At 31.4% G+C, this 12,109-nt stretch overlaps 6 protein-coding genes across 6 annotated transcripts, besides 3 other annotated features; 1 reads left to right on the forward strand and 5 right to left on the reverse strand.

Annotated features, from left to right (window-relative positions):
- Window positions 1-1,075: 1,075 nt before the first annotated feature.
- Window positions 1,076-3,016, reverse strand: TVAGG3_0755560 (Ankyrin repeat family; the record flags this gene model as incomplete). Its single annotated transcript, XM_051245407.1, has 1 exon — window positions 1,534-2,001. The coding sequence occupies one exon, from the start codon at window positions 1,999-2,001 to the stop codon at window positions 1,534-1,536; it is 468 nt and encodes a 155-aa protein (XP_051091994.1).
- A 76-nt stretch (window positions 3,017-3,092) lies between these two features.
- Window positions 3,093-4,172, reverse strand: TVAGG3_0755570 (protein serine/threonine kinase protein; the record flags this gene model as incomplete). The annotated part of the gene is made up of 1 exon (XM_001318226.1): window positions 3,138-4,172. The coding sequence occupies one exon, from the start codon at window positions 4,170-4,172 to the stop codon at window positions 3,138-3,140; it is 1,035 nt and encodes a 344-aa protein (XP_001318261.1).
- A 527-nt stretch (window positions 4,173-4,699) lies between these two features.
- TVAGG3_0755580 (3'-5' exonuclease protein) lies at window positions 4,700-6,188 on the reverse strand (the record flags this gene model as incomplete). The annotated part of the gene is made up of 1 exon (XM_001318227.1): window positions 4,857-6,188. The coding sequence occupies one exon, from the start codon at window positions 6,186-6,188 to the stop codon at window positions 4,857-4,859; it is 1,332 nt and encodes a 443-aa protein (XP_001318262.1).
- A 676-nt stretch (window positions 6,189-6,864) lies between these two features.
- Window positions 6,865-7,901: a mobile genetic element.
- A 297-nt stretch (window positions 7,902-8,198) lies between these two features.
- TVAGG3_0755600 (2-5A-dependent ribonuclease family) lies at window positions 8,199-8,777 on the forward strand (the record flags this gene model as incomplete). Its single annotated transcript, XM_001318228.2, has 1 exon — window positions 8,199-8,777. One exon carries the CDS (start codon window positions 8,199-8,201, stop codon window positions 8,775-8,777), a length of 579 nt encoding a protein of 192 aa, XP_001318263.2.
- A 410-nt stretch (window positions 8,778-9,187) lies between these two features.
- Window positions 9,188-9,314: a mobile genetic element.
- A 52-nt stretch (window positions 9,315-9,366) lies between these two features.
- Window positions 9,367-12,109: part of a mobile genetic element that runs on past the window's edge.
- On the reverse strand, window positions 10,301-10,660 carry TVAGG3_0755630 (repellent protein 1 family; the record flags this gene model as incomplete). Its single annotated transcript, XM_051245408.1, has 1 exon — window positions 10,301-10,660. A coding segment is annotated over one exon (360 nt), but the record flags the coding sequence as incomplete, so codon positions are not given.
- On the reverse strand, window positions 10,802-11,128 carry TVAGG3_0755640 (uncharacterized protein; the record flags this gene model as incomplete). The annotated part of the gene is made up of 1 exon (XM_051245409.1): window positions 10,802-11,128. One exon carries the CDS (start codon window positions 11,126-11,128, stop codon window positions 10,802-10,804), a length of 327 nt encoding a protein of 108 aa, XP_051091996.1.

Below are 12,109 nucleotides of genomic sequence, written 5' to 3' on the forward strand. Positions count from 1 at the left end.
TGCTGTATAGTACTTTAGTTTATCATTGAATGTTAAATGTGTTCATATAAATATTTGAGTCAGATATCGCATTTTCTAATTTCAAAATTTATCTCATGAAGTTAGAATTTATTTGATCATACAACATCATGTTAGTCAAACCAGAGTTCAATGGCGATTCTAAAATGGAACAAATGCTTGTTTTATCAAAATGTTAAAATATTAATCTAAAAAACTTAATATCTAACCAAACCATTCTAGAATTATTATATACAGGTATGGGCAATCTAAATGCACACAGAATTCGGAAAATTAAAAAGAATATTTATGAGATTATTAAATCTTATGTAATTCAATGAAAAGTAGATAATATGAATATCCATAGGCTATATATCAACATATGAGTTTTTGGTTTGACCAATACTATACTAATGTGATCAAATTAATCTGATTTCTTAGATTTTCATTTGAAGCATTTGCAGTAGTAGAGGTACCTTTATATATTAACATATTAAAAAATTGCGCTCCGATTCGCAGTTTCTTCATGATTTTGAGATTGCATTAGATTTCGCGATGCAGAAAAAAATCACTTTAGATTCCCGTCAAACTCTAAGTATAAGCATGTCTCTATATGTAGAAACTGTCTGCGCTATTTATTTCCCAGCTCAAAAAACCACGGTGTCTGTGTGAGGAAAATACCCATTTTAGGACCCTGGGTAGGGGGTCATGAAAATTTTCCAAGAGTTGGAAATATAGGGTATTCAGAATAAATTTTTATTGAAAATAAATTCTATTCTATATCATATATTCATAGCAAAAGTATTGCTCAGTCGCAACATTTTGGCATGAAAATCCAATATACAACCAATTAATTTTGAGATTTGATTTGAAAAGCGAAATATCTGATTTTTCAACGGAATTGCTAATAATCACCCAAAACATTTTGGATGCCAATGAATTATACAACGTAAAATCTAATCACAATTCCAAAAAATATATTGAATATCTTTAGTTTTTTCATACAAATTTTTATTTCATGAAATTTTTTTGAAAGAAAAATGCGAGATTTCTCAAAAATAAAACGACAGTTCTTATTTTTTATTCGTATACTTCTGTATTTTTATAGAAAATTTAGATTATTATCTTTGCTCGTATAATATTTTTGCAATATTTGAACATACATAACGGGATTACAAAAAATTCAATATAATTACTCTATTTTTATTGAAATCCAACTGTTATACCTAACAAAAATCTTTTAATTTCATCAATATATCTTAATTATACAAAGAATAGTTTATTAGATGAATTTGTATAACGCACTTATTACAGTCATAATACGTGATGTCAATTATTGTCTTCAGTTTCTAAAATTAAATTATTTTTTTCAGCGGCTTTCAAAAGAGCTTCTCTGCATAGTTGACTTCTAGCTTTACTAAAAGCCAATTTCGGATTCATCTTCATTATATCACCTTTTTCTAATATTAGGTCAACAACATCTGGGAAATCGTTTTCAGAAGCCCAAACAAGAGCTGTATAGCTATATTTATTCTGCTAATAGAGATCAGCGCCATTGTCTATCAAATATTGAACTAAATCAAGATGTCCGGAAGAAGATGCGAGCATTAAAAGAGAACTGTCTTCTTTGTTAAGAGTTTTGATGTCAACACCCTCAGAAAGAAGGAATTTAACAAGTTTAATTACACCATCATTTGCCGCTCTTGAAATTACAGGAGTTCCATCTGCATATTTCGTATTTACATCAACACCTGCATCGATTAGCTGTTTTAAGACTCCAAAATGTAAGTTAGTAGCTGCTCTTGTAAATGGACTATCTCCATATTGGTTTTTGTAATTACAATCTGCTCCATTCGAAATTAAAAAGCGAACAATGTCACCTTTTCCACCTTCTGCAGCAGTAAGGAGAGGAGAATAATCATTAACTTCATCATTGACTCCACCATTGTTAACAAAGAAGTAAGTAAACGATAAAGTATTATAATAAGTGATACAATGCTGCAAACTAATGTTTTCTTCACTACCATTATCGAGTAACCAATTAACAACATCATTCCTGTGATATTCAATTGCAATAGCTAATAATCCCGTGATTTGATTTCCATTTTGTAAAGAATACTCAATTATTTCAATATTTCCACCTTTGACGGCAAATTTGGCAGTATCATCGCTAATTTTACATCCATTTAGTAATAAATACTGAAAGATTTTCTTGGATCCGAAAAATGCTGCAAAATCTACAGGATGAACAGTTTCTCTGTAGAGTTTAAGGTCAGCACAAATATCTCTAGTTGTAGAAAGTTCTGTTATTCTATCTAAATCGTCGAATTTTATTGCAGCTTCGATTGAATTTGGCGAAAAACCAATTTCAAATTCTTCTATTGAATATGGTAATCGTGGTCGATTGGTAAGCGAATCAATAGTAATTATCTTTCTTCTGTAAAGGTATTCAGTAAAAGGAGAAGTCGTAACTCTGATTTCTGTAGGACCGAGTTTTCCCCATAAATCACCGAGTAATTTCCATATAAATGGTCTAATTTTTGATGCATATATAATCAATTTATAAACTTGATCGTAATCATCTTTGGAAAACAGATTTTGAATCAAAATTGAAGTTTCTTCAACAGTTTCTTCACAAAGTTCAAATAACTTGCTCTATAGAATATGCCTTGGCTGTAATAAAGGCGCATTTTCCATTATTTCATCGCCAAACTCAGTCATGAATGAATATGAAGTGAAATTTTCAAAAAATTTTTGTCAACATTGAAAAGGGACAATTGTTGAGAAACAATCCAAATATCATATTTCTGCAGAATTTAAGCATTTCGATTTAATTCGCCAATATAACAATTCAAACCCGTAAATTTTAATGATCAACTTTTCATTCATTAAAACTCAGTATTATTGACTTATATCATGCGTTATTCCATTGTTGAGGCAAGAATAACATGTTTATGTTATAAAAGCATATAATATTGTCATAATTTTTTCTTACGCAAATTTCTCTTTTCAAAACCGGCATTAGTCTCTTTCTCCCAAATAAAATTACATTGAAAACGAATCTACATATTTAAAAAACAAATAAATCTCAAATGAGAGAATATATATCTATTAATTTACAAATAAATAAAATATATAAATCAATACATCTGCTTAGGAGGTGAACGAGACTTAACCTTCAAGCAATTTAAAGCTTGTCGTATTGAATTGAAAGTTTGGGAAGTAACGTTATCCGAGGATCTCGGATGATCATCTTCTATGAGGGAATCATCGAATGGAAGCTCTTTTTCGAAGAATAAATCGAGTTTTCGTAAGCTTGGAGGAACAGGTATCTGATCTATCGATAAAGGTCTGTACATTTCTACATTTGGAGATGGGCAATCAGCTAGCCATGGATGGTGAAGGGCCTGCTCAATAGTAAGTCTGTATTCTGTATTAACCGTCATCAATCCCGCAATAAATGAGCGACAGTTAGGGCTTAGATATGTAGGTATCGTATATTCACCACGTTTGATCTGTTCGAAAAGCTGCTGCTGATTCCTCTTGGTCCAAGGCAATTGACCGGTTAGAATGGCATATGCGATAACTCCGCAACTCCAGATATCACTTTTTCTACCATCGTATGGATGACCAGAAACACATTCAGGAGATGCATAACATGGGGATCCACATGGAGTATTTACCAATCCGTTCACTCCTACAAAACGTGATAACCCAAAGTCGGAAATTTTTACCATCCCACCTTGATCTAAGAGTAAATTTTCTGGTTTCAGATCTCTGTGGCATATATTTAAAGAATGAACGTATTGCAACGCAAATAAAATCTGTGATATAAATATTTTGGCTTCAATTTCGTCGAGCCTGCCTTTATCGACGACATGACTAAATAATTCGCCATTAGGGCAGAACTCCATTATAATATAATAATTCGTTTCGTCTTTTAATAGGTCATACAACGAAACAATACCGGGATGATGAAGTTGTTGATTAATTCTGATTTCATTTTCGAATCGAATATCTAAATTGTGCATTAATAAACGAGAGCGAAGGATAATTTTGCAAGCAAAATAGATTCCTGTATTCATATCTTGGCAGAGGCGAACGGTTGAGAAAGCCCCATGCCCGATTTCCCCTTTTAATACATATGGACCGATTATACCCGGCCCAAGATCCATTTATCGTTGAGAGAAACGATATGTAAAGTTAAATTAATTTCTAAAAAAAAAGTGATAATGATTTATTATCTTTAATCTAATTGTTATTTTCGAAGATTCTCAATTTTAAAATATTTTTCAAATAAAGAAATGTGCAAAATTAAACACTAATAATATATTATTAAAATTATGAGAAAATAATAATCAATTTTCAAAAGTGTAATTAAAGAAATCTGAATTTTGAATATGTCCTTCAAAAGATTGAATATGATTCAAGTTATTTCCATAATAATTTTCATAAAAATAATAAATATGATATTTGCTGTATTTTATTGTGAGAAATATTGAATTAGATATTTGAATAAATTGAATGGTCAAATTTTTAAAAGCCAAACAATTTTTCTTAATCGCATTTTTTTGATATTTGTGTCTGATATACATGGATGAACTCAGTGGATTTTTCCAGTCCTCATTTTTAATTAAACGGCCAATATTCACAATCTTCAGATTTAAAAGTAGAACAGAACCTATATTGGAGTGAATAAATATATTTGGATAGGACAATATGTTACGATATTTTAGTATATATAACAGTTTGAACAAAAATTTGAAAAAATTGAATATTAATCCCAAAATCAATCAAAATAGAAATAAAATCTTTGACAATATGTCTCAAAATAAATAGTATCAATTTTTTATCAATTTTTATTTAACAAGATAGAGAGGTGTCTTTCCTTCAGACTTCTCCTTCGCTGCAACGATCATTTGAAGAATATCACCCCTATAAGTACTCACAAGAGGAGGAATAACCGTTCCAAAACAAGAAATAAGTTCATCTTGAGTTGTTGGAAGGTTTTTTGCAATTTTCCATATTTGGTTATCAGTTACAAAGAAATTTGGACTTTCATCTTCGATCGCAGCAACTGAATCTCTCCAAGAAATTAATTCTTTTAATATTGTGGAGGAAAACTGTTCAAGATCTCCATATTTAGCTATAATATCATTATACATCTTTTCAGCCATTTCCGGTGTGAAAGAATAAGGAATAAATGAAGGAATAATTTGTTCAGGCAAAACAATGTTTTCTGCCATCGCTGCAAGGTGTGGAAGATGTAGAACACCTTCAATTGCTGTGGATTCCATGAATTTCGTTAATGGACGGATTCTCCAATCAACAACGATGTTTTGAAGAGATTCTTGCTCCTCATTGAGCTCTTTGATGCATTGATCAATAGTTTTACCTGGATATGATAAGGATAAGTCAATTGATGGTGAAATAAATATTCCACAAGATTCAACAAGTAAATCGTAAATATTTGGATCGAAAAACACTTTGACATAGTCAGGGTTCTGTAGAATTTCCTTCAATGGGTCCAAATTAAAACGTAATTTCATAAGATCGATGATAAACAAACCATAAGTCGGGGAATATAGAGTAAGCAAGCATGGATATGGTCTGTATGTTCTAATTCTATGAATTTCTAATGATAGGAATAAAATATTTGTTTTAAGAAGTTGTTGAGATAAAGAAAGTAAATCTCTCTCGTTATCTATAGTTTTATACTTATTGAAATCAATAGAATTTGATTTGAAAGTTGCAAAATTAGGTATTGACTTGATTGCATTAAGCTTTTCTGGCGGATTAATTTTTGGTGAAAATTTTGGTGGTTTTGACACAGTATTACTATATAAAAATGATATACCATTGATGTCTTTGAACTCTGTTTTAGCTACTGGTATTACTTTCATTTTATTTTTGTTCGAGAAATCGGCCAAGTCTAATTCATTGAGAATTCTAGTCATTGATGCTTCGCATGCGTTTTCTAGATCATCCATATCTTCAATGATGATGTTTTTATCTAAATAAGATAAGAATTTTGCTGCAATTGTAAAAGTTCGATTTCTTAATTGTTGATTTTTTTGAGCGAAAGGCTGTTCAAGTTGTGCTAATTCAAAATACACTTCCGATGGCATATCATTAACTGCAGTTGTTAAATCAATTAATGAATCTAGAAGCGAATCAGCCAAATCGCTCATAATTTTTTTTTTGCTCTCTCACTGAGATAAGGACATTATTTAAAAAATATGCTCCTACAACAATAACATGCAATAAAAGCTTAAAAATTTTAGTTGAATTGCGATTTTGAAATTAGTTATTGATTGATTATTCATGTATTACTTTCCAAAGCAACGTTTTGAATCAGCTTTTATTGCACTTGATATTTTAATCTCTGAAAAACAACATTTATGATCAGAAATGATAACATTAACAAATTATTTGAAATTAGTTTTATATTTTTATATGTCAATTAAGTGCTTATTTCAGATGTGATAGGGTTGTTCATCTTCAAAACAATTTATTTCGATTTAAAATTAAAGGTATATTCTTTCTTGGAATAATAAATTTTATTTAATTGTTAAATCTACATACTACTGTGTATTATTTATTGAATTTCGTCGCAATGGGATTCATTTCATTTCTTTTTGGAAGCGAATAATTAATAAAAACAATATTATGTGATTGTTGGATCTCCTTTTTATTATTTTGGATTTTATTTGACATAATTAAATTTCCATATCGATTTTTAACTTTTCTTACAAAGATTTTTATTTATATGGGTATAAAATACGCTAAATAAGATTATGGCATTAAAAAACAAAATGTCATAATTAAAAGTGACAATATGTCAAAAAACTTTCGAATATTGTTTAAGGGTGAACCCGTATGTACGTTTATTTGAGAGGAGGAGGATTACCCTCTCAATTTTGAGGGATTCGTTAGTTTATTTTCTCGATGAATATGCAATAAAATTTGATTTTTACCTTATCAATATACTTCATATAATATACACATGTTCATGTAAAAACTTTTTTCCAAAATCCTCAGGAATTAAGGGATTTTTGAATTTTAAGAATTTTTTCGAATTTTTTCGAAAAAAAAATATTTTCAGAACAGCCTTAACGGCTAAGATTTAGGAACAATGTTAAGTATCAAAAAGAAAGGAGGTCTGATATAGACAACATATATCGTTGAAGGTTGAAAAAATCTCTAATATTTGAGCCCAAAATTTCAAATTTTAATTTTTTGAAAAAAGAGGCCACCCGTATGTACGTTTATTTGAGAGGAGGATTATATTTTTGAAAGGGTGAAACATTATGAATATGTTAATTATATAATAATATGTATTATTATAAAAAAGAAAAAATAAAGCACGTTAAAATTTTTCTTTCTTGATTTTTTACAAAATCTACTTAGAATTATGCAAAATATGACTAAATAATTATAAATTTCAAGTTAAATTTTAATTTTGATAAATAATTTAAATTTCAAAATATCAAGTTCAGTTCGACTATGTATGTAGTAATTCCTCAATAAAGTGCCAAAACCCTATTAAAATATATGAACATTTTCAACATTTTAATGTTTTTATTTAAAAATTTGTGGAATATGAGCTTCAAACAATTATTATGTAAATAAAAATAATTAAATATATGTATTTATTCGTATTACAACCGTAGTAAGTCGATTCTTCCTTTCTTCTACTGAGTTTTGAATTTGATTTCGAATTGTAAAGAGATTCAAAGGGAAAATACTAGCGGATAAAAACTACCTCCATGAAAGGGTCATAATGGAGTCAAGTTGTATTTTTTGATATTTTTTTGCTTTTCGAGCCTAAATAGGTAGCCAAGATAATGCCTAAAAATAAGGTTCTAAATTCTGAAGTTTACATGATCCTCTCGTGTGCACCCTTAATATATGACTAGTCTTATATCCAACATCTCTACATTAATTTCGAGAATTAGTATCTACAAAAATCATTTATATCCTATTTGGGATTTGATGTTTAATTTTTTGACAAATACGAATTGTATGGAATATGCCGAAACAATGAATTGTTTAGTAGCAGTAATAGAATGCAATATTGAATTAGATGAAATTGATCAAAACAATATGCTTTTTTAAAACATTAGTATCTGATAAATCAAATAAATTGAATTTGTTACAGAATTCTTTAATTGTAAGAAGATGTTGACAATTAAAGTGTTATGTTGAGAGCAATTAATGGTCACACACGTGTTCTGCGACTTCTTCTTTCTGATCCATCCATTGATGTCAATGCCACTAACAACTCATCACGTACAGCATTGATCCGGGCAGCTCGTGACGGACATTTCGAAGCTTTAGAACTTCTCTTGAGTTTTCCAGGCATCGAGAAGAACATCGTCGACAAGAAGAATCGCAGTGCTCTTCATTACGCAGTTCTTCTCCACCACAAACAGTGCGTTGAGTGTCTTCTGAACGACAAAGATGTCAATCCACAACTTCCTGATGATTCTAGTTTCACACCTCTTCACATCGCTGCATCTAATGATTTCTCAGACTTAATCCGTCTTTTCGCCGATCGAGATGACGTTGACTTGAACTGCGTCGACTCAATCCAGTGGACACCTCTCCATGTTGCCGCTAAATGCGGCTCAACTAGTTTCGTCGAAGAGTTGCTTCAACACGAAAATGTCGATGTCAACCGTCAGAACTTGATGAAGCGAACTCCTATTTTCAACGCTATTGAAAACGAAAAAATCGAAGTTGTCAAAGTTCTCCTTTCTCGTGAAGACTCGATTTGAGTGTTGTTGACAGCGAAGGACACACAGCTAAAGACGTCGCACTCCAGACAAAGAACGAAGATATTATTAATCTTCTTTTAAATAAATGAGTTTTTTTATTTTTTTTTGTTTGTAAAAAAATTATTTTTAATAATAAAAAACGATAATAATAAATCCTTGAAAAATTAACGCACTTGTCTAAAGGAAAATGATAAATGATGTTACGTATTGGAAGCATATTTATCCTGCTTTACAGAAATATGTTGAAAAGTGAGTAAAGTTATGAATAAACTGATCCTAGTGAATGATATTGTATTACACAGAAATTGAATGCGACATTTGAAATTGTTTGCAATAGCGAGAGAATAGATTATTGAATGACAAAAATGCATCTTGAGTGTCTTTACTTATACTTGTAATGACAAATGTTCTTAAGGGTGCACTTACGCGTATCTGACTTTAATTCAAATTTCTGACAAATGGCGTGAAGTGTCATTGAAAATTAACCTTAAACATCTGAATCGAAGGACATGTAATACAGGTGTAAGTGCACTCTTAAGAAAAATTTTCCACTTCAAGATAGCAATGATATAGTTAGTATGGGTAAGTCGTGTACTGTGGCACTGCGCGCCTCCGTACACCACTTAGCGGTTTTGACACTTTACAAAATCGTTAACGTATATTTTACAACACAAACGACAACACTAACTTAACCTTAAATATTTACAAAGCCGCCAACCACTTCACCTCACTAATGTAAAAAATAAACGTTCTCACTTACAAAAGTATTGCAACTCCTCCCATTGCTGTGCTTCACATAACAGCTCATAATCTTCTGACTCACTTTCTTCTTCATATAGGTCAAAATCACTGTCAAAATAAATGTTAGTAAGTTTTGACAAAGCTAATGAAACACGCTTACCGTTTGTATCGTATGCTTGTATAAACTTTCCATTCTTCATTCCTTCATAAACGCTCAAACTAATTTTACCCTTTCTCCCTCGTATCTGATAGAATGTATTTTCACGAGGAACGAAGAACAAATTCTTGAACTCATGACCGTTGTAGTTTGTTATCTCAATAGTTTTCGTCATTTACATCCAAATAAAAATAAAAAATAAAATAAAAAATAAACTTAAAAATTAATGATATCACCACCCTCACACGTATGAAAACATAGCACAAAAATAAATTTAGGTGAAGTGGTGAGATCTCACCTCTTTTTTCACCTGTTTTTTCACCCTGTTGAATTCATTGCTTTATAACTCTCTTCCTTTCTCCAACTCTTCTAGCTTCTTCTTAAGTTCAGCAATGTTGTCCTCATGAAGTTTAATCTTTCTCAAAATTCCTTCTTTATCTAATGGTTGCTTTATCTTTCTAAACTGAACTCTACCATCCTTCATAGTATGAACGTAAAAACCTTCTGGAACCGCTCCTGATTTAATGTATTCTACCAAAAACTTTTGTTTCATTGCTTCAGTGACTTTAGTCGTCATTTCAATCAAATAAAAATTTTAATATTAAATAAAAATAACGTTATTTTTTCAGTAAGGAAACGCAGGAGTTTTACGATTTATTTGAGGAGTAGGTTCTGGTTTAAATGTTGGAGTCGGTTTAGGAGTTGACTTTTGAACAGGAGTTTGTACTTCCATAGGTTCAGGAGTCATTGAAGGTGTTGTTTGTGAAGGTGTTGGTTTTGACGTTGGTTTTGGCGAAGGTGTCGGAGTTTGTTTAACTTCAGCTACTTCAGTATTATTTACAACATTTGCTTTATTTCTTTTCAACATCATAACTGCTCCTGCTGTAGCTAGCAAACCTAGTGGGAGACCATATCTTATATAAGGACTTGACCAAATGCTATTTTTGACAGGAGCTGGTGGAACACCTAACCTTGGTGAGACTGCTCTTTGCCATTGTGCAGCTCGTAAGAAATATTCAATAGGTGCTCCATAATCGTTTGGTAAAGTTTGTTTCATAGATGGTGAAGGTTCACGAGAGCTTGATGAAGAACTCATTTATAAGCTTTAAAAATAAACGTTCATCCTTTATTCCTCACTGTCGTCCGTAGCTAAGTTATAGTCATCTAATCTTATTATTGGGATTCCATTAGCACGCACCTGAATGGCAAAGCAACAATCCCTCATAAATCCAATAAGTGGCTTTGGTACGTTTTCAGTTGCTAGTTCAATAGGTCCTTTAACAGACAATTTGTATGTTATTGGAGCAGTAGATGTTTGACCTTGCTGGAAGCAAAAGTCCACTTCTGTTGGAAAACCACATAAGAAATGTGTGTTGTCATAGCTATCCCATTTATGTTCCACACTACCATCATCCACCAATGACCTCATAACATCTTCATTAAATCCTATCATATCATTGTTTGTATTGCAGGCGTTCGCAACCATTTCATAAAATACAGGTCCATATGATTTTTCAGGTTCTGCAGGCATATTTCCATAAGCTCCCATGGAAAGCTGAAGATATTTAAACTTAGGGTTCTCAAAATTAACATAATAGTTGTCTTTCTTTCTAAATAGTGCCCAAATACTTTTAACATTAATAGGCGTATAAGCTGCTGTAAATGTTGCACTTGAACTATCTGTATTCTTTGAGAATGAACCGTCCATAGGAATCCAATCCATAACTTTAACAGGAAAACATAAAGCCTCGTTTGTATAATGTTCTACAAGTTCTGTATAAATGTTAGGGTCTAAAGAGAATGACTTTGGATGAATGAAACATTCATTAAAATCCATCTTTGTTCGAAATAGTTGCTGGTTACAGTTGTAATAGTAACTGTTCCACTAGCTTCTACTGCCTTCGTTATCATAGTGAATGGTTCATTCCATGGAACAAATTTATTTGTCGGTGGATTTGAATCTGAAGCAAATGCAACTTTAAGAGTTGGATTGAAAGCAATGATATCATTTACAGATATAGATGTGCATTGTAAGGCGTCGCTACTGAACTTTACTTTAAGCTGAATGTTTCCTGCAAAAGCTGGAATAAATCGAATAGCTTCTAATGGAAGGAATCTTCTAACAGGAATTCTTAAACGAAGCTTAAAATCAAATGATTTTCCTGCTGTAATTGGACCACTAACAATTTGTCCTGTTCTGCATGTTCCCGAATGACTCCATACATCTTCATGTCGAGTCTTTGAGAAAACATCTACTTTCTTTATTTGTTCGGTAGTTTGTGAGTTTGAAGTTATATATGCTTCTTCTCTTGCGTTGTCTTGAGAATATACGATACGACCATTTGCAAGGATTTGATATCCAGCAACTGCATAGAAAGCGTCATCGAAACCAATCCAAAATCCTGGTGGGTTTGTTTTATTGGAACCTGAACCA

The sequence above is a fragment of the Trichomonas vaginalis genome, chromosome III (genome assembly GCF_026262505.1).
Source record: "Trichomonas vaginalis G3 chromosome III, whole genome shotgun sequence".
Lineage (NCBI taxonomy): Eukaryota > Parabasalia > Trichomonadida > Trichomonadidae > Trichomonas > Trichomonas vaginalis.